This window comes from Sphaeramia orbicularis, chromosome 12 (genome assembly GCF_902148855.1).
Source record: "Sphaeramia orbicularis chromosome 12, fSphaOr1.1, whole genome shotgun sequence".
Lineage (NCBI taxonomy): Eukaryota > Metazoa > Chordata > Actinopteri > Kurtiformes > Apogonidae > Sphaeramia > Sphaeramia orbicularis.
In genome coordinates, this window is record NC_043968.1 from 44,727,462 (window position 1) to 44,748,284 (window position 20,823).

General features: G+C 39.3%; 1 protein-coding gene across 1 annotated transcript in view; it reads right to left on the minus strand.

The window, feature by feature from the left end:
• The window catches only part of shank3b (SH3 and multiple ankyrin repeat domains 3b), a 69,490-nt gene that overhangs the window by 9,046 nt on the left and 39,621 nt on the right, over window positions 1-20,823 (minus strand). Inside the window, 15 exon segments of the mRNA XM_030149792.1 lie at window positions 4,012-4,293; window positions 4,467-5,075; window positions 7,175-7,268; window positions 7,353-7,486; window positions 8,858-8,875; window positions 8,955-9,035; window positions 10,252-10,384; window positions 10,496-10,620; window positions 14,452-14,534; window positions 14,733-14,808; window positions 16,255-16,368; window positions 16,472-16,647; window positions 19,791-20,010; window positions 20,143-20,209; window positions 20,661-20,738. Coding sequence (XP_030005652.1) covers window positions 4,012-4,293; window positions 4,467-5,075; window positions 7,175-7,268; window positions 7,353-7,486; window positions 8,858-8,875; window positions 8,955-9,035; window positions 10,252-10,384; window positions 10,496-10,620; window positions 14,452-14,534; window positions 14,733-14,808; window positions 16,255-16,368; window positions 16,472-16,647; window positions 19,791-20,010; window positions 20,143-20,209; window positions 20,661-20,738 — 2,290 coding nt within the window.

Below are 20,823 nucleotides of genomic sequence, written 5' to 3' on the forward strand. Positions count from 1 at the left end.
TTCACCACAGGGTACTGTCATCAGATTGTTGTCCATCTGTCTGTCCGTTTGTTCATCCATATGTGCAAAAACTTTGGCATGGACTGAAAGCAGAGGGTTTTCAAGTGCGGGCATGTTATGTTTAAGTGTTGTGTTTGCATTTTGGCTGTCATCTTGGCTTTTTAGAGCCAGAGGCCACTAGAATATTTGGACAGAGACTCAAGTGATTAATCCAAGCTAATGCCAAGTTACTGAAAACATTGACCACAGTGTTAACTAGTCAATCTTATTTGTTATTTGTGTAGACGTTAACACATAAAGTACTCATTACTGTTAGTGTTAATTACTGTGTGCTTGCATGTAATGCAAGGCACAAGGTACTATTATTCGGCATATTTATTACGACTGACTTATTATTACTATCCAAAAACTTTGAAAAAAAAAGTGGCCCACAGAGTTGGAAATAGACCCAAACATATTATTGCAAAAATGCGCAGCCAGGTCTTGAAAGGTCTACTATGACTACTAACAATGCAATGCATGGATTTTGTTAAAGTTGCAAAAAAACGTCCAAATCTGTCCATCCGAAATGAATTGGGCCATTTTCAAGTGGCTACCATTCCTACATGATTGTTTCTAAAGTTATTCTGTAATTCGACAAATGCGCGGCTCGACACAAAGAATATATGTGTGATGCGTTGCAATGACACCATGTACGGTTTTCGCACAAAACCACGATACACCAAACCACATACACACAGGGAACAGAATGCTGACAGCTGATTGGATGAAATCCTCTAACTCTTAGAGTGGAGAGGGTTGGGTTTTATGTTAGAAAATCTAGGAACAGCTCTTCATAACTCTCACATTTCTGGGATTTCAGCAACAATTATGCAGCAAAATGTTAGAAAAACTCTTTTCTTTCAAAGACTATTCACGTTAATCTTAAAATGTTTTGTTTTTGATCTACAGGCCTCTAAGCGTAAAGACTGATGATTTTTCTCTCATTCACTCCCATGTTAAAGTTCTGTCACTAACATGTTTCACTAACTCCACGTTGCCACAATCACTGCTTATTCAGTTCTGACTTTTTTCCCACATTTAATATGTCGATACATTCAGAGGACTCACCACAAGTCTTACCTGCAAGAATTTTTGAGATAGGATGTACGGTTATGGATTGACAGCAGTTTGTTTGAGAGGTGGTTTCTCAGTCAATTTAACATGGACACCCATGTCTCCTCCATAAAGAGGAATGTGTATAAACAGGTTTTCATTGACTGTGCGCAGTGTGGTAGAGAAAACAGAGTGGCGACACTTCCATAGACTCCCATTGTAAAAAAAAATGGTGGACAAAATATGGACCTACTTCCGGGTTATGGAGGCGCCAATAGTTCCAAACACTATTGCAGCATCGGAACACATTTATTTCTATTGCTGCTGATCTAGAAACTCCAGTGCTAAGTTAATAAGATATCCTCATCTTTCAAATTATCAAGTGTATCACATTTATGTTGTAAATTCTGTTTTCTTTGGTATGTCTTAGCATTTGTATAAATGTATATTTTATACAACCGTTATCTTCGATTTTCAGCTGTAGCCCGATAGTTAGTTTGACTTGTCCAGCTGTTGAGATTTAACCACCATAACCAAAAATTATGGATTTTCTAAGGTAAAGTAACGTTAGCACAGATTTGGTTATCACCAGGTTTTAGTTTAATTGTTTTGCTGAACCTGGTGGTGTTTGGTTAAATTTGTCAGCTGAGGTAATGTGCTAATTAGTGTCATTTACGGCGAGTAGATATATGGGTCCACTTTGCCAGTTATTTTAATCTATTTGTAATTTATTAATATTTCATAATGGCATGTGATATTTGTAAGTAGTTTTATTTGTCTTGCACTCGTTTCATAAACCTACTTGCTGTAGTTATGAAGCTAGATGGCTAACTCTATGTCAAGAAGCAGTGAACTTGTGATCAGGTCATGTCAAGGGTTTCAGTGGTGGATTTGAGGTCATGATTAGAGCACGTCACGCTACTCACAAACAAGGGAGGTACCATTTTCAATAGCAACTAGCCCAATGTTTGCTAAATGCAGTACTTTCAGTGGTCTATTCCATACTCAAAAGCATAACTGACACAAACATATATACAGTAGTGCAACAATGGTTGGAAATATATTTTTTGGATATTTTCATTTTATTTTGATATTTACCATGCAATAACGCACTCGCTGCTGTCCCATAGAGGAACATGACAGCGCATGGTTTGTTTGGAACTACTGGATCATTGTAACAGTGACATCAAAGTGTGATGCAACTCTCTCTCTCTATGGCTCTGACTGTGTGTTTTGTCTTTTCTAGAAAATTCCAAAACAACACATGGTAGAGAGGTGGACAAGAGATAGACTTACTGTCAACGATTATTATTTAAATATGTGGATTCATCTTTTTGGTGTCATTTGTTCCAGACACAGATCCCACAGTTGTTTTCTTTCTTGGTTGGATCTTGTCCACAGGTCGTTAGTGATTATCAGGTGCACCTGCCAGGTTTCTCCTCACCTGGCTTTTATTGGTCAGCTGTGGTCTTTAAAAGGAGATTGTCCCTCCCACCTCAGTTTGCCCCACCCCCCATCCTGACCACTGACTCCCATTTTAAATACTGTCTAAGGCCCATCTTTTGTTCTATTTCTGTGACAGACTCAGTGGGTGATTGTCTCCTTTTAGAACCCCTGAAAGAGCCCTTTAAGGGTTTGTTTTTTTACTTTCCCAATTTGCAACCTCTGTCCATGAGTTGTGTTTTTTTTGTGTGTGTTTTTATGAGAAATGTAAAGCATTACATTAACCTTTTCAAAATGGTCCATGGAAATTACAAATTCTGCTCTTAAACTTTTGAGATTTCTCTTTCCTCTTGTGTTATAGCAAACAATTTTTGTAATGAATAACTTGCACATAGAAATGCAATGTAAAACAGCATGACTTTCATCCAAATATATGCAGTACTTTACTTGTAAACAGTCCTTCTTTGGTACCATTTCTTGCTTTTACATTGCACCTAGCCACAAGTCCACAAATACGGCAAGAGGCAAGCACACAAATTACATTTCCTTTAGAAAATGTGCGCATGTCTAGTTTCACTTGCTGTCTAAAACACTACTTTGCAGGCTACTTAGACTATAACACAATACTAAATTATTGCTAACATAGCCATATTGTGCTGGGTGGCCACATATAATTATTAAGTAACACTGAATTTAATGAAGCATTTGTGTAACAACATCCTTTAATCATCTTGTTAGTGTAACTTCTTAACCACAACAACTGTAGAAGTCTCAGGAAGAAATTATTTTATTTAACAAATAAAATCTCAATGTCTGACTCAGCACACAGCAAACTGTCAACCACATCTGTCAATCAAAGCCCACATCACAGAACCAAACCTTCTATTAACTTCAACAGCAAAGCCGAGCAATAATTCACAAAATCCAATACTTACTAGAAGTCAAATAAAGTGAATGACTCCTGTATTTCTAAGTTTTTTGAGCAAGGGGAGTCAACTGGAGCCAAGATTTTTTGAGGCCTGTATATAATGGCATCTTGAGACACATTATTTGACAGTCTTAATCATTCAAAGTAGAAATAAAAGTGAGAGTGAGAGGTCTTAATGCCTAGCGACCAAATCATATCAAAAGGAGAAAAAAAGGAGCAAAGTGTAAGTTTGTGCTATCTGGCTTTTTAATACCCTTATGTCTTACTTATTAAGATATTTATATTTATTAATATACTGTATTTCAAGACCTGCAGATACCATTTGAATAAAATAATAGTCATAATAATATAGAAAATCTATTTATTGTCCAAAACTAAACCATCTAAGTTGATCCTCTTTCTGACTTGCGTGAAAATTAATATATGATTGGAACATGTAGACTTATATTAATCAGTGGCATTTTGGCATAAATCTTTTTGTCCAGAAAAATGATTTAAGTCATGTACTGAACTGTGTAAATCAGTTAAATGAAAGTCAGGCTGACCTAGAGGTTTCCCCGTCAGCGGGTGGAGGAAGGTGTGCGGTGTTGGTGAGGGTGACAGGACCGGTGCTGGAGGAGGAAGCTCGCCAAGGTCATCCATTGAATGGCTCTGAGTCAGGAGGGGCGGGGCCTGGTTTTCTGACCCTGCCCCTTCAACTGACAGGAAAAGGGATGACCGCCGGCCTTGGACCCGAGCACGCTCAGACAGGACTTGCTGCTGGTACAACTCTGCCCTACTGGGGCTGCCCCCGTCTTGTTTGCCATCGTGATCTTTGATTCCAAGTCCTACAAGAAAAGAACAACAGGACTGTTAAAAGGGTTATTTGTGATTTAATAAAAAATGATGTGTTAGAACATTTTCACGTCTTTAACTTCTGAGAAATGCTGGAAAGGTGCTGCTGACATTAGACTGTGACATAGATGGATCTAGTGAGAAAACGAATCAGACCAATCCTAACCCTGCTCCTCAACAGGAAGCTGCTTCAGCAAAGGGGACTTCCTCCTCTGTGGTTTGGTGGGTGGAGCCTGCTGTCCCACATTAGCATAAGGATTTTCTATTGCGCGTCCTCGGCGGCGTGACAGCGGTGAGTGTCCAAGGGCGGGGCTTGTACTGTGCAGAGACAGCGTGGAGGTGTGTGTAGCTGTGTGCAGTGTGTGCGTGGCAGTGTGTGTAGCAGTGTGCAGTGTGTGTGTGGTGGCAGCATGTGCGTCAGGCTGCAGTGGCGGCGGCGTGTCCTGGAGGATGATCATAGACCTAGCCTTCCGCTGTCGCTCTGCATGGGCATGGCTCCTTGTTGGAGAGTCACAAAGCTCCTGCAGCCTTGGCTCCGCCCCCGGCTTGAAGCTGGAGCGTGTTAGCCCATCTCCTCTGGCTGGTGGAGGAGGTGGGAGGAAGGATGGAGGAGGCCCCGAGTCGAGGAGAAAGAGTGAGGAGGCGGAAGAGGCGGAAGGAGGAGGGGGCGGGGCTGTCTGAGGGGGAGGAGGGATGAAGCTGTCTGTCAGGGAGGAGCTCCGTGGAAACCGACTCTCATTAATCAGAGCGCTGATCCGGTCATCCTCAGGTGCACCTGTTGGTATAATAGAAACATCAGTGAAGCACCTCGTAAATGGAAACAATTTCGAAGTTAGAACAATGTATAAAAGTTAAAGGGTCACTTGTTAAATTATCCCTGTAGCAAAATTCGGTCTCTGCATTTTACACAACACTTAGCATTAGCAATTAGCATTAGCACATAATACAATAGGAACAGAGAGCTGCCACTGAAGGCACTTGAGGAACAACTCCAGATCTTCATCAATATCTTTGTCAAAAGCAAGGCAAATGTATTTATATGGCACTATTCATACACACGGCAATTCAAAGTGCTTTACAAAAGCATAAAATTACATTAAAATCAGAGAGAATAAAACATTAAACAAAGGGAAAGCGCAGAAACGATAAAAAATAAAGACAGAAATTAAAACAGGAGTTAGATAAAACAAAAGCAAAAACAGTCTAGACTAAATTAAGAATTTATTGTTAAATCAATCAAGACTACTCTAATTAAAGGCAGCTGTAAACAAATGAGTCTTTATCCTTGATTTAAAAGAACTGAGAGTCTCAGCAGACCTGCAGTTTTCTGGTAGTTTGTTCCAGATGCGTGGAGCATAGAACCTAAAAGCTGCTTCTCCCTATTTGGTTCTGACTCTGGGGACAGAGAGTAAACCTGTGCCAGAGGACCTGAGTGATCTGGATGGTTCACATGCTAAAAGGAGGTCACTGATGGATTTGGGCTCCGAGCCATTCAGAGCTTTATAAACTAACAAAAGTATTTTAAAGTCTATCCACCGAGAGACAGGAAGCCATTGTAAAAACCTCAGAATTGTTGCGATATGGTCAGCTTTTTTGGTGCTAGTGAGGATTCGAGCAGCAGCATTTTGGATCAGCTGCAGGTGTTTGATGAACTTTATAGTCTGACCTGTAAAGACACTTTTACAGTCATCTAACCGACTGAAGATAAATGCATGGACCAGTTTTTCCAGGTCCTGCTGAGACATAACTCCTTTAATCCTAGAGATATTCTTCAGGTGGTAGGAAGCTATCTTTGTAATGGTCTTAATGTGGTTTTGAAAGTTCAGATCTGAGTCCATTACTACACCGAGATTTCTGGCCTGTCAGCTGGTTTTTAGTTGTAATAATTGGAGCTCTGAGCTGACTTTTGATCGCTTGTCTTTTGGTCCAAAATCAATTACCTCTGCTTTGTCACTGTTTAGCTGAAGGAAATTGTGGTACATCCATTCATTTAATTGCTCTATACATTTACACAGGACCTCTATGGGACCATGGTTACCTGACATTGGTTATTTGCATCAATTATTCCATCAAGTTGTTTCTCCAACTTGAATATTTTCTGTAGAGTTGAAATTATGAACAATGAGACAGAAAATGTTTTCTGGTGGAATGTACATCAGCAGTAACTGCAAATGTTTTAACACTGGAGATTCAGGCTCAGGATGGAGTGAGGGTTGCGAGGAAATCATCTTGAGTTGCCTATGAGCTGTGACACTGCCTGTGTAAACACAGCGCTGGAGAGGATCATTAGTGTACTGGTGCACAGTCTCTACACTCCAAAATGCCACAGTGTCTTCCACTGACAAACTGATTCTGACCAAGCATAGTATGAAGTATGTGATTAACTGCAGTATGGCAAAGATACTATGGATACATAAAGATACATACTACAACAACTTCATTTCAAAGCATTATGCCATTTGAGCTATCTGCATGATGTACTGTATCCCATAATGAATTACAGTTATCACAATCTTCTATTGACTACTAATGTCCAAGATGTATTAAATATGGATATATGGCTCAAGAAAGGGCAAAAATGGCTAGGTGCTGCCAGGGAATGATTACAAGTTTGAGTCGGTAAAACTGCTGTAGTACAATGTGCTATGATATGTACATTACACATACAAATGATAATTTGAAACAGAAAATTGAATATTTTTGTTGTTTGAAATGCTGGAATTTCATGCATAGTAGATGTCTAAGTAAAAGTAAAAGTAGAATAAAAGGTGTAAGATAGATTAAACTTTGGTAAATGTCTCTAAACAGCTGTCAGGTTATTTCCAAGGTGACCTTATAAGCATAGTGATTATGGGATGATGTTTTTTGTCTCACCAAAACTCTTGGTCCTGGACATCCCTCTGGGTAAAGCCATTGTGCTCTTCTCTGGGGCTGAGGGGGGGACCAGACCCTGACGCTCAAACAATGACTAAACAGAACAGAGTTTCATCTATAAACAGACACTTTTTCAGGAGGTAAATCAAGTCCAAAGATTAATTAGTGCTCCCCTCACATTAATTTCAGCCTGGGTGATCCGCCGGCTGATTGGTCTCTGTTTCACCGTGGCTGCCCTGAAGTCAGCGTCTGATGGGCGGGGCCTTAAAACAACTTCCTGTGGACTTCCTGCCAACATCTCATCCAGTTTGTCTGGAGGTAAGAGGCACAAAGAAGAGCATCAACAAACAATAAGATAGGCTCCGATCACATGCTGACCACACTACTGACATGGCTGCAAACTCATGCATGACTGTACTCTTACAACAAAACTCGGGCACCACTGGGACATACTACATACTACAGCCTAAGTGTAACATCATGCAGTCTCAGGGTAACATCACACTACAGAAGCTACCAACAACTGGTCTGATTATTAACTAATCTAGTAACTCTTAGTCCCAGGCCATATGTATTACACATGTTACTACACATTTATTGTTTAAATCCAATCATTACACCCCCCCCCCCCCCCCCCCCCCCCAGAAGGGGACGCAAGGGGAATTGTTTTTGGTTTGGTTTGTTTGTTTACACCCTGGCAGCAAAACAATTGGTTGAATTCACACCAAATTGGATTTATAGATTGCCAATGATCCAGAAGAGATGTGATTACATTTTGGGAACAGTAGGTCAAAGTTTCAATTTTTCATGAATTTTTTAAATCTTTTTTTTCCCCATTTACTTACAATGGGCAACATTTCAAATGTCTGTAGCACCAAAACTATTGGTTGAATTCATACCAGATTTTGTTTATAGATTGCCCGTGACCCAGAGTAGAAGTCATTACATTTTGGAAAAAATAGGTCAAAGTTTCAATTTTTCAAGAATTTTTAAAATCTTTTTTCTCCCATTTACTTATGATGGGTGAAATTTCACGTCTATAAAAATTTCAATTTGGTTTCAATTTACTTCAAACCTGGCACATCTATAGAGGCAACTGATATGCTGACATCACCACACGCATAGACATGATGACATCAGCTGGATCGATGCCAAAATAAGCTACAGTATGTGGGAGGGGCGGGGTTTGTTGTGCCTGGGACCACTTGTTTTTGCTAAATTCGCTTAAACAGAATAATGGGCACCTATAGTCTGGTCAGTCTGATATTTAATTAACTCATTGTTGGGTTTTAAAATACTAAAATATGGTGAGAAATTAGCTCAAGTAACACAATCAGTCTTCTTTAGGAACCCAATAACCCCAAACTAAAAATCCTTGATTTACAACAATGTTGAGGACAAAGTAAAACTTAATCAAATCTTTGATTAAAGCTGATTTAACAGTCTGGTTAAAACTAAATCTAAATCAGATTAAAAAAAAAAAAAAAAAGTGAACACTGCCTGGAGCTAACAATTATTTAATGACAATCATTTTTCAATAAACTAATTTGATAAATGTTGCAGCTCTACATAAAAGTGTCAGTACTGAAGGAATACATCACAACATCAAAATGCAGCAGTGAATAAAAACAACAAACAACACAACATGATCAGTGGCTGCAGCATCAGATCCATGTCACTCACCGAATCGTCTCCTCCTGGCTGCAGAAAGAGCAAAGGTCAACAACAAACACTACTACAGTTTGACTTCACTCTGTGAATGTGTGAGTGTTTGTTTTACCTATCTCCTCCAGGTCAGCAGTCATGGACTTGGAGCGGAGGGTCAGCGAGGTGCTGGGGGCTCGTTTAGGAGGGGGTGGAGCTATGAGACGAGAACCAATCAGGTTACAGTTGGAGCAGAGGAAAATTAAGAATGCTCTCAACACCATTTCGTAAATCATCCTGTCATTACACAAAATTGACCATAAAGTTGGAATAAAATATAACTGTGTAAGTTCTCATTTGTCCAGGTCATTGTTCGTTCTTAGTAGTTTTTCAAAGTTCAACAGGACAGGTCTTGTTCTTGAAAATGCTTCGTCTCTCATACAACAGACTTCATCAGTTCTATTTGCTGGTGAGGGAAAGCAGACTTCTAAACCTATAGGGAAGTGGTCTGTAGGTTATTTTTCCCATATGTTGGTGACTCTATGTGTCAGGGTCGTAGGGTTCCAGGCTTTTCAAGAAAGAAAACCAGTCCAGTTGAACCCCAAAAAATACTACAGTTGCAAAAACAAATATTTTAACGTCTTAAATGATTGTGACAATGTGATTTATTCTTGATCGATAAAGTCTAAGTGGAACTCCGTATGTAATTATTGCACCCAGTCAAAGGTGACTACTGATGTTAAAAAAAGAGGAATGTGTCTGAAACCAACATTATTACAAGTTTAAGGGCATACTGTGTATATTAAGTTATAAGCACCTTTGTCATTTTACACTAAGCTAAGCCAGTGCAGGGCTTCCCCAGTGTGGGGTTTGTAAATACAAATGCCAGTGTTCTAGATCTGAGGTGTAACACAGTGGCCTCAGTGTCCAGTGTGATACATAAAATCCATGTCAGAAATATGAGCATAAAAGCGGTACTTTCTAAACAATGATGGCAGGTCCTTTACTCAGAGGGTAAGGGGCTACTGGACCTCACTGTCTCCCCTGTTTACAGATGTATTCAACTGTAGCATCGTTGGTTCCTGAACTGTTCAGAGATTCTCAAATCCCCTCATTGCTGGTTTCACACATAATTTCATCAAAACATCTTCCTCCTGTTCCAAAATGCCAGCTCTCCCTTTTAAACAGACCTCATTCGGTTCTTGCTTATAAATTCCAATAGAATTGTGTCCACGCTCTACACACAAGCCAAATAAGACACAACACTTGGAGATAAACCTCTAATTTACATGTCACAATCATTTTTCGAAAAGATCCACACATGTAACAGCAACAACACTTTCAAAGCGGCAGATATACACTGGTGTATGTCATATAAAACCCTGCTGTCTCTAGGTCTTGGTCTATATCTGGACATGGACAGACAGGTGTACCTTTTTTCCTGATCAGGTTGGATTCAGATTTTCGGGAAACAGAGACGACCTTCATCAGCAGGCGGCTTCCTCCCTGTCTGATCAGAGAGACGACCTGCCGGTGACCCACCTTCACCACGTCAGTTCCATTCACCTGAACACACACACACACACACACACACACACACACACACGCACACACACAGATAGGTGATGACAGTGACATTTTGATGACTCAGTTCAGAGATTAGAGTAGAGTTAATACCTCTATGAGGAAGTCTCCGGTCCGTAGCCCCGCCCTCCAGGCCACACCCCCCTGGTCGACGGACTCCAGGTATTGCAGGGCGGGGAACGCTGGGGTGGGGGCAAACTCTTCGATGGGTGTCTCAGCTTGAATTTGACACGAGAGAGAGGAACTGCTGTTTATCATTTCCTATAAATATGTCAGTGCTCATGCGGTGCGCCATTTGTTTCTGGTGGGAACCATTTCAATGTAACACAAAACAATGGATTATTACTTCCTCCACGGAGGTTATGTTTTTGCCGGCGTTGGTATGTCTGTCTGTCTGTCCGTGTGCAAGATAACTCAAAAAGTTATGGATGGATTTGGATGAAAATTTCAGGAAATGTTGATACTGGCACAAGGAACAAATGACTAAATTTTGGTGGTGATCGGGGGGGGGGCACTGATCTGCCTTGCCGGAGGTCTGTGCTCTACGCATGCTTTTCTAGTTATTATTATTATTATTATTATTAATACTACTACTACTACTACTACTAATTATAATAATAATAATAACAATACATTTTATTTATAGGCGCCTTTCAGGACACTCAAGGTCATCATACAAAATTGTTAAAATAAAACACAATTCAAATTACACACATACATATACATAAAACACATAGGTACATAAAATGGCAGCAGATAAAAGTGAAACTATGGAACTGAGTAAGGCTGTCTGAATAAATAAGTTTTAAGATGGGATTTTAAGGTGGTAACAGAGTCTGAATTTTTTATATGTTCCGAGAGGGCATTCCAGAGGCGGGGGCTGAATGACTGAAGGCTCTGGACCCCATGGTGGTCAAGCGAGCAGGTGGGAAGGGTGAGTTGAATGGATGAAGATGACCTAAGAGTGCAGGTGGGAATGTTTATGTGGAGGTTAGTGAGTTACTGAGGGGCGATGTTGTTTATGGCCTTGAAGGTGAAGAGTAGGATTTTATACTTAATGCGGAATTTAACAGGAAGTCAGTGGAATTGCTGCAGGACAGGTGTTATGTGACTCATGGAGGGGGCTCTGGTGATGATACATGCGGCAGAGTTTTTAACCAGTTGCAATTTATGAATGGATTTGTCCGGTAAACCAAATAATAGGGAGTTGCAGTAGTCAAGACGGGATGTGACCAGCATATGGACCGGAGTTGCAGTATTGATGGGTGAGAGGGATGGACGGAGACAGGAGATATTGCGCAGGTGGAAATAGGCTGAACAGGTAATACTGTTAATATGATATTGGAATGAGAGAGTGTTATCGAGGATGACACCCAGACTCTTAACCTGGGGGGAGGGAGAAACTGGGGAACTGTCAGTCTGAATGGACAAGTTGTTTATTTTTCATAGGGTGGATTTACTGCCAATGAGAAGAATTTCTGTTTTGTTACTGTTAAGTTTGAGGAAGTTGATGGAGAACCAGGTTCTGACTTCCTGTAGACAATCAGAGAGGTATGTGGGTGGAAGGGTGGAATTGGATTTGGTGAACAGGTAGCACTGGGTGTCATCCACATAACAGTGGAAGTGAAAGTTGTACTTATAAAATATCTGACCAAGGGGGATGAGATACATGATAAAGAAAAGGGACCCAAGAACAGAGCCTTGGGGAACACCAGAGGAGAGGGGGGATGGGTGGGATGTAAATGTTTTTAACTGAATGAAGTGAGAGAGACCAGAGAGATATGAAATGAACAAATTGAGAGGTGTGTCTGAGATACCAATACAGGCAAGTCTATGGATGAGAATGGAGTGAAGATTGTGTCAAATGCTGCAGTTAAATAAAGGAGAAAGAGGATTGAAAGGAGTCCAGAGTCAGCTGCCATAAGGAGGTCATTGATGATCTTTAACAGAGCTATTTCTGTGCTGTGTTGTGCAGTAGGTGAAAACCAGAGTGAAATTGTTCATAAAGGTTATTGTCGGAGAGGTGGGCATGCACTGAGATGCAACTGTTTTTTCAAGAACTTTAGAAAGAAAAGGAAGATGGGAGATAGGACAAAGGTTACTGAAGTTGTCTGGGTCTGCACCAGGTTTCTTGAGTATGGGGGTGACTGAAGCTGATTTGAGAGATGACGGGACAAGACCAGAGGTGAGAGAGGAATGAACAAAGGCAGTTATAAGAGGGGTGAGGGAGTTTATGGAAGGGCAAGGTCAAGGGTGTCACAGATGGACAGCCCACTACTTTTTGATTTATAACTTTTAAACCAGACAAGTTTAAGACAAATTTTACACATAATTGGAAAGGTCTACATGCCACCTTAAACATACTCAAAGGGCAAAATTTAGTTTCAAATATTTTTTAAATGAAAAATATCCAAAACTACTGCATCATGGATGGACAAAAAATTGACATCTGTCCTTTGCAAGAATTTCAAAGTTCTCAAAAATGAAGTTCCTATGACATTTTAATCCTAAAATGTATTCAGTGTATACCTTAAACCCTCTATTTTACAACTGAAAAATTGGTTAGAGGAAAAAAAATATTTTAGTTTCAAATTTATTTTGAGTAGATATATGCATTTATTAATTTTAAACACTGTGTGTTTAGAAAATGACATAAATAATATAATAGTCAAATATCAATGTATTTGGAATAAATGTAGTTTATTTCTGAGAGTTTATAAAATGAACCCAGAATAATGGCAGAAAACTTTGTCACTTTCCAAACATTCACACTCATAAAACTCCTCAAATTTTTTTTTCACAAATTTTTTCGCATTTCAAAATACATTTTCCTGAAAATAGAAGTAATTACCTACCCAAAAATATAAGTTTGGTGTATATTATTGTAATCAAATTTTTTTGACCAGATGTTACCCTTCCCTTGACTTCACCCGGAAGCTTTAACAAAACTAGCGGGCAGGGGGTTCTGCTGGCAGGTGGATGGCTTGGCTTTCCTGATGAGATCAGATATATTGGAAAAAGAGGGAAGTTTGAAGCTAGAAAGTATAGAGGAGACAGAAGTTTGGACAGGTGGAAGGGGTGAGATGTGTGTACTGTGGGCTAGCTGTTGGTGAATATTGTCAGTCTTTGTATCAAAAAATGTCATAATTGTGTTCAAGTATTCAGTTGAGTAGAAGTGAGGAGGAAGAGAGTCAGGGGGTGTAGTGTTCTGTTAACCAAAGAAAATAGAACCTGTGTGTTCCCATTGCTTGAATTGAATTGATTTGTAAAGTAAAGTGATTTGACAGTAGAGAGCATGTCCTTGTCCTTGGATTAGCTGATAGCAAAGGCTTCATTCCTTTAAACCAAGTATTGATCAGAAAACGGCAAGACAGGCAAGGTAATTAAGACAACATCTGTGATCATCATTTCATAACGCAATCTTTATTTTTGCTCTTTGTCTTGTTCAGTGAATTTTATCAGTAGAGAAATAATACTTGTACTGTTGGATCTGCTCAGTGTTGCTTCGCGCTGCAAAGTTTGTCACACTGATCTGTTGTTTTATGAAATTATTAATGACATATATTGGTCTTGAACTGTTTTCTTGTTTTAGGTTTTTGCTAATTTCAGTACTTGTTTTGATTGTGTTCTATGTCTGACAACTGGTTTTGTTGAGTTTTTAGCTGACATTCCTCTTTTCACGTGGATGTACAGAATGTGTATACTGCTATAAACATCGTGTAGCATTACCATGGCAACACAGAAGGAACTGTGGCTGCCTCAGGAACCGGGGGCAAATGAGCTTAAGAGGCTGCTCAGGTTTGAAGGGGTAGGTTTTGGGAGTGGGTTTCTTTTTCTATTTCTTTTACCCCTTTTGCTTCAGATTTGACTGGAAGCCTGAGTTGTGGTGTCAGTAAGACACACTGGGCTCTGTAGGTGTTCATGAAACAACACAGCACTATGTTTGAGGCTCTCTGCTCTTTCTCTGAAGACTCCAGTCTGCTTTAAATATCTTTCCAACTCCTCCGAACACCCACCACTCCTCCACCCATCCATCGTGCCGCTTCTACCTTTAGCTCCTCTGAGGACGAAGCCGAAACCCTCGCTCTCTCTCTTTTGCAGCACAGCAGTCTTCTCCTCGATCACATAGTCACTAACACACAACAAATGAAAATGGCACACATTAGAATGTTTCTGCAGGATACATTTACTTTTAATACTAGATAATATACAACTGTAGGAACTTTTTAGGATATAAAGCTGCACTTGGTATTTAAAAGATTCCATATCAATAAAGACTGTCATTTATTATTAATCGTGATTCAGTGAGGGTATTAAAATGATTCTTTACCTGTAGGAGGTGTAGTTGTCATAGGATCCTACAGTATAATGTCTGAATAGTCTCTTTGTGCGGTCTTCTCTTGTCTCTGAAATGAAAATAGCACATAATGAAATGTACTAGACATTACAGACATCATATATTACATTTTTTATTTTTAAACCAGGCAGCTGGTAGTTGTTTAGTGGTTTGGGGCTACAGGCACCGAGAGCATCTGCTCATACACTAAGGAGGTTTTTGTGTATCTTAATACAATAACACTTAAAGAGTAAAAGTGAAAAGTAATTTAGTTGCCACCTCAGATGTTTGGTAAGAATCCATTAAGCTTAGTGATTTAATTAAAGACTGTGGATATCCAGCAGCTACCACTGACATGAACACAGTTGAATTAGCTCCTTTCATTAAGGCACAAGCTAGCTTGAAAACATGTGAATGAAAATAATAAGAATAATGATAGATAAAACTTAAGCAAGTGTTTCAAATATTTATGCATATGTTATTACTGAGCAACAAAGGAATGAAAACAATGGAATTTTTCATTTTCCTGTTCAGACACAGCAGACAGAGCATTTACCAAGGACTTGATTTCCCATCTCACCGTCTTAAAGGAGAAAAAAATATGTACTGTTGGAACACGTATTGTATATTTTATCTATGCTATAAAGTACACTCCTGGTATTACTGATAAAATAAACAGAATTTCTTTCTGTGACTCAGCTGTCACACCTCTGTCATACTCAAAGACACAGACTGTATAAAACAAGTCAAGAACACCATCGATTATGAAGGACTGTTTCAAAGCCTTGAGTTTGAGATTTGGTTGTCACAATTTGAGGTTCATTTCTAGAAATGTCCATATTTTGACCAGAAGGTGGAGTGGGGAAAAGGTGAGCTGTGAAAATCAACAAGCTAATGCTGACTTACTGAAATCACAAACTACACCTGCTACCACTACTGTCGTGGAAAAGATATCTCATAATTCCAGCTAAATGTTAACATAATCATTAATATTTGATAAGAATAATGTTAGCTTTGTATAATATTTAAAAACATAAGCCAGGCTTATTAGCAGTCTAATCTAGTCTTTGTAAAATTTACCCCCTGTGCAGTAGTCATGAATAGTAAAATTAGCTATAGAGGCAAAATAATTTCTTATAATAGACTTAAACATTATAAATAAACGTTATTTCACAAATGAAGCTGGACATTTTATCATGGGGGCTGAATGGGATTGACTAGCTTTTGGAATGAAGTGGATAGTCAAGGACTGGCAGATTTTAATACTTCTACACTGAATCCATTTCACATTTTTGGAGATTACCACTTATGAAAGGAGCACTGCAGTGGATACTCTTCATATGTTCTCATATTCCTAGAAGTTGAATAAAAACTAAATTAATAAGTTTATTAGTGTTGCACTTGCCATTTCTGATGACAAAAAGTGAAAAATGCGAGGGTGCAAGAAAGCCATGGTACAGATCATACTATGCATACAGTATATGTAGTGTATGTGTACAGATATACTAATTTTCACCCAGTCTAGGGTCGTATTGTCTCATTTGGACTTCTTCCACGCAGTCAGCAGGAAACCATCCAGTACGTCCTTTAACGCTACCTTCCCAGAATCCTCCTTCCCCAATAGACAGCACTAAAAATCCACAACAAACTCATCATTAGCGTAGCACATATTCAGAATATATACTATTAATTTGATCTCTGTATTCACTGTAGAAAATGTTGATTTATCTAACCTTTGACCCTCTCCCCTCTGTGCAGCTGGATCTCTCCGGTCCCCTGGGGGACGTGGGACCGAGTCGCAATGAAAGTACGCCCCGGTACAGCACTGTACAGCCTCCTCTTCCTCATCTGGGGGGTCAGGGGAGGAGAAGAGGGCGGGCTGGTCTCCACATGCCCCCCACCACTCGGGCTACACACGGAAACATGTTAGTTTAGCTTAGCTTACTTTTAAAAAATGTTTTCTTGTGTTTTATTTTGTTTGTCTTTTATACTATCTTTATGCATGCACAACTGTTCCTGCATTTTCCTGATGTGGGATCAATCTAATCTAATCTAATCTAATCTAATCTAATCTAATCTAATCTAATCTAATCTAATCTAATCTTCAAGTTAAGTAGCACAGTATAGATCATTTGTTTAATCTGTGCTGTAAATTCGGAGGGCCTATGTGTTGTGTTGGCCAGAGGCTGTATATAAAGATGGACATGGCACACTTGCCAAAGGTGGCTGGCTGCTGGATAGGTCATAAACCCCGCCCACTCTGTGTTAGTGTGACTTGGCACTTACTCTAAATACACATCCAATAATCCAGTCATATCAGTCTGACCAATTGCTGTGTTCATCATGAATCAGACAACCAGATGGACATCTGTGTTTCCTATCTCTACTGCACAGACTCTGGCTGGAGTCCAGTCTCATATTCATATGTACTTATTATAATATAAAATCTAATATTTCTGCTTAAAGGGTAATATGAAATATTGGTATTCCAAACTTTCATCAGTGGTGGGAAGTCTTGTACAAGAACACACTTAACAACTACCAAAACCACCAGTGAATTAATGCTATGTATCCACAGACTGTATCATTCACTGAATAAAGTATAAACTTATTGCTTACAGACATCCGTATTAGGTTTTCTTATTCACGCAAACATTTCACAGTTGTTCAAAAATAATAATACTGGGCCTCATGCAAGAAACCAAATATAAACACTTTTTCTCTTATTTTTACCCATACCTTACATATCTGTTGTTTTGTTAGTACTCATTTCCCATTTGTGAGATTCGCTGATGTTTTCTAATTTTTGATCTAACTCCAGATAAGATAACGTTTTATGAGTGGTTGAATACACTCTTATCAAGACAAGAGTAAAACATCACAGCTCAGGAAATATTTATTCAATGCACTTAAACACGTTCTCAGTTTTAGGAACACAGAAACACATAATACAATCTAATTCAGTTTATTTTATGTTTTAGAAGAGTTTTTGTGATTGAGTATTATATTTGTAGTTGAAAAACATCTAATTTGTCAGTTGAACCAAAGCATCACTGTCAAGTTGAGCATCTGACTGGACACGTTTGTATCACAAATAATAAAAACAAAAATAGATAATTAAACAGAAGGACATCTTTGGGGCACAGTGGAACAGTGGCGATTTCTCACAGACTGCAAGGGAAGCTCAGCTTCCCCCAAAATTACGAAAATTAAATGGTTAAATATGTACGGTTGTGTTGACATTTCATTGACTACAAATGTGTTAGAACACGTTCATCTCAAGGACGAGTTCGTTCAGAATCAGCTTTATCACAAATCAGCGGACTCGATGTTGTTCACTTCTCATACATTCCCGTTGCGCTGTTTTCTCATACGATCTCTGCTCAGTGCATTTGCCTGTAGACGCTCGGTGTCCATGCACTTCAATGGGACTGAGTGGAACAGTTTTTTTTCATTGCCTCAAAATTGGACGGTAATTGGATAAATGCCACGATGTTGTCCCGCCCCCGAATGCTCAGTGTCTCTGGGGGTGAATGGAGCTGTGGACAGAGCTCGGCCGGGCTGGACGCCAGGCTTCCACGTGCTGATTGGAGGATCAGTCGAAAGGCTGAACTGATTGATTGATTGACAGCTATTTTCAGATCTACTCTTTCACTTGACAGAGTTCATTTTAATACCGTCGCGTATTCTGCTGTGAAATTGAGAGAGAAACCACTATGAAATTATTTGCTCATTTCTTCCACTGTAAATAAAACACACTCATTGTACTTCCTTGTTTCAATTTAACATAATTTCAGCGTTTTCTTGTTTACTTGGTACGATAAGGTCACTGACCATTTTCTTAAAAAGGAACGGAGGGCCGAATTTATGTTTAAATAACTTGACCATTTTTTTTTTATGTAAGCCGACAATGAACTTCCCCTGTCTGAAAGACAAGCAGCCACCACTGCAGTGGAAATAAATATTTTTCACTTGAACTTGTTTCCCTCAGATCTGTTTTTGTCATATTTTTGGAAACCCATGGATAAATAAAAAAGGGGGGAACCAATAGGTTTTTTCAGATATTCTTGGAAAGGGAATAAAAACTATGGTAGTGAGCCACTGTAAAATCTAGTCTGACTCTATAGCCTACATACATCATACATACATAGGAAAATGGTCAGCTGTATTCATCAGGCCAATTCTGACCTATTTTCATGTGAGAGACAGCGACACTGTGACCTGTAAACTCAATGGGAAACACGAAACACAACAATGGCTAATTATCATGACTGCCATCTGCTGTCAGAACTAAACACGTTTAGTCAGCTATGTTTATCTACGCTGGTGAGTTGGTGGTGTGGCTTATAAAGGAATAAAATTACTGACAATGTTATTATGTTTGTGTATTTGTGGATGTGGATTGCAGACCAAACTGCGATAGTTCTTATCTTGTTTGGACAATACAAAACAGATGTTTAGTTAAGCTACTGACAACACAAGCTGTGCAGAAAAAAACATACAATTGGAAATGATTTAAGGTTTTACTGTGGCATATCACTTTTTTCAGTGATAGGTCTCATTTTCAGACTAGTTGTTAGTGAGGACTGAAGATTTGAGGGTGTTTTCAGGAACACTACTTCCCTTGCTGTTGTTAGTTGGAGCCATTTCTTACTTTTTTGAGTCTCATCTCCTTTCTTTTTAATTGCCACTTTATCTAAATACTAATTGCAAACAATATCAATAGAGAGAGGAAAGGTTAACTGTATTCATTAGAAGAATAACCTGCATGAGGCGGTGCACTAATGAAATGTACCCTCTGCTTGAGTAGTGGCAACTGTGGAAATACAGCCATACACAAATGTTACAGTGATGCCTCTGTAAATATGAAACATATGATCAATGATGTGAATAACTCAATCTCCTGAAGCAACATAAACTTTTGATGTTATTCTCCATGACATTATGTTGGCTTTCAGAGGTAAGTACAGTATAATCCTACTTCCTTAGTGACAAGCAGGACTAATTATTGACCAGTACATTTCGAAACGACTGATGTTTATATGTTCATACCTGAGTCTTCGTGTGTGTCGTCGCAGTGAGTGTGTGTGAGTGTCATGGTGCGTCTCCAGGCTTTGTAGGGAGGGTCCTGGAGAGGAGGCGGGGCTTTCCAGGGCATTATCACTGGCTGAGCGAATCAGAGAGCGTGGAGATGACAGTCCGTTTCCAGCCGCTGACCTGGTCACACCCGCTCGGCGCCGCTTTGTGTAGGATGGAGTTTCTCTAAAGGGAACTACTTATGCATATATATATACATATACACACACACAACACACACACACACAGTTAACTTCTAACTGCAGCAATATGTGCACATACATGTGCTCACATAGCTTATATGTGTTTACACACTGAGCCAACTCACCAACGTCAGAGGTTTTATGGATCTTGATGATTTCTGCGAGATCAAAGTTTCCAGCAATGATCGCCACCTTCACATAGTAAAATAACATCAGACATTAAAGATACCAATAAAGACAGTGGCCTTACTGGGGAAAATTTTCAGTGATAGATTAATCCACATTTGGTGAGCGTGTGTATATCTGCAGCAGCATCGAGAATGTGGGATTTTAATAGTTTCTGGGCAACAATGGAGCTCTACAGCACAGAAGAACATAGAGTGTAGATACATGGACACAGTGGTTAGTGAGTCCAGTTCTGTGTTAATTCAAAATGCACACGATGGGCTGTGTTTGTTCATTTGTTCGCTTGTTCTATCTATCACACAGAACAAACAAAGTGCAGACTTTAGCACCATTTTTATTGTGGTCTTATATAATTCCAAAGACAGTCTCACTGTTGTAGTTTTGTTCTCCTGTTATTATTTTACATAAAAAACAAGGATCTCAAATCCAGGGCAAAGATGTTAAATTATTGTTTTACCTGAAAAGCTGTCTGATTATTATAGTTTTTGACGTCTTTATTGGCTCCTCTGAAGAGAAGCACTCTGGCACAGCTGTCCTACAAAAACCACAAATGTAAACTTTACATGTAGTTGTAAATCAAAATGGTTTCAGTGACAAAAATGTACATCAAACAAAAAAGT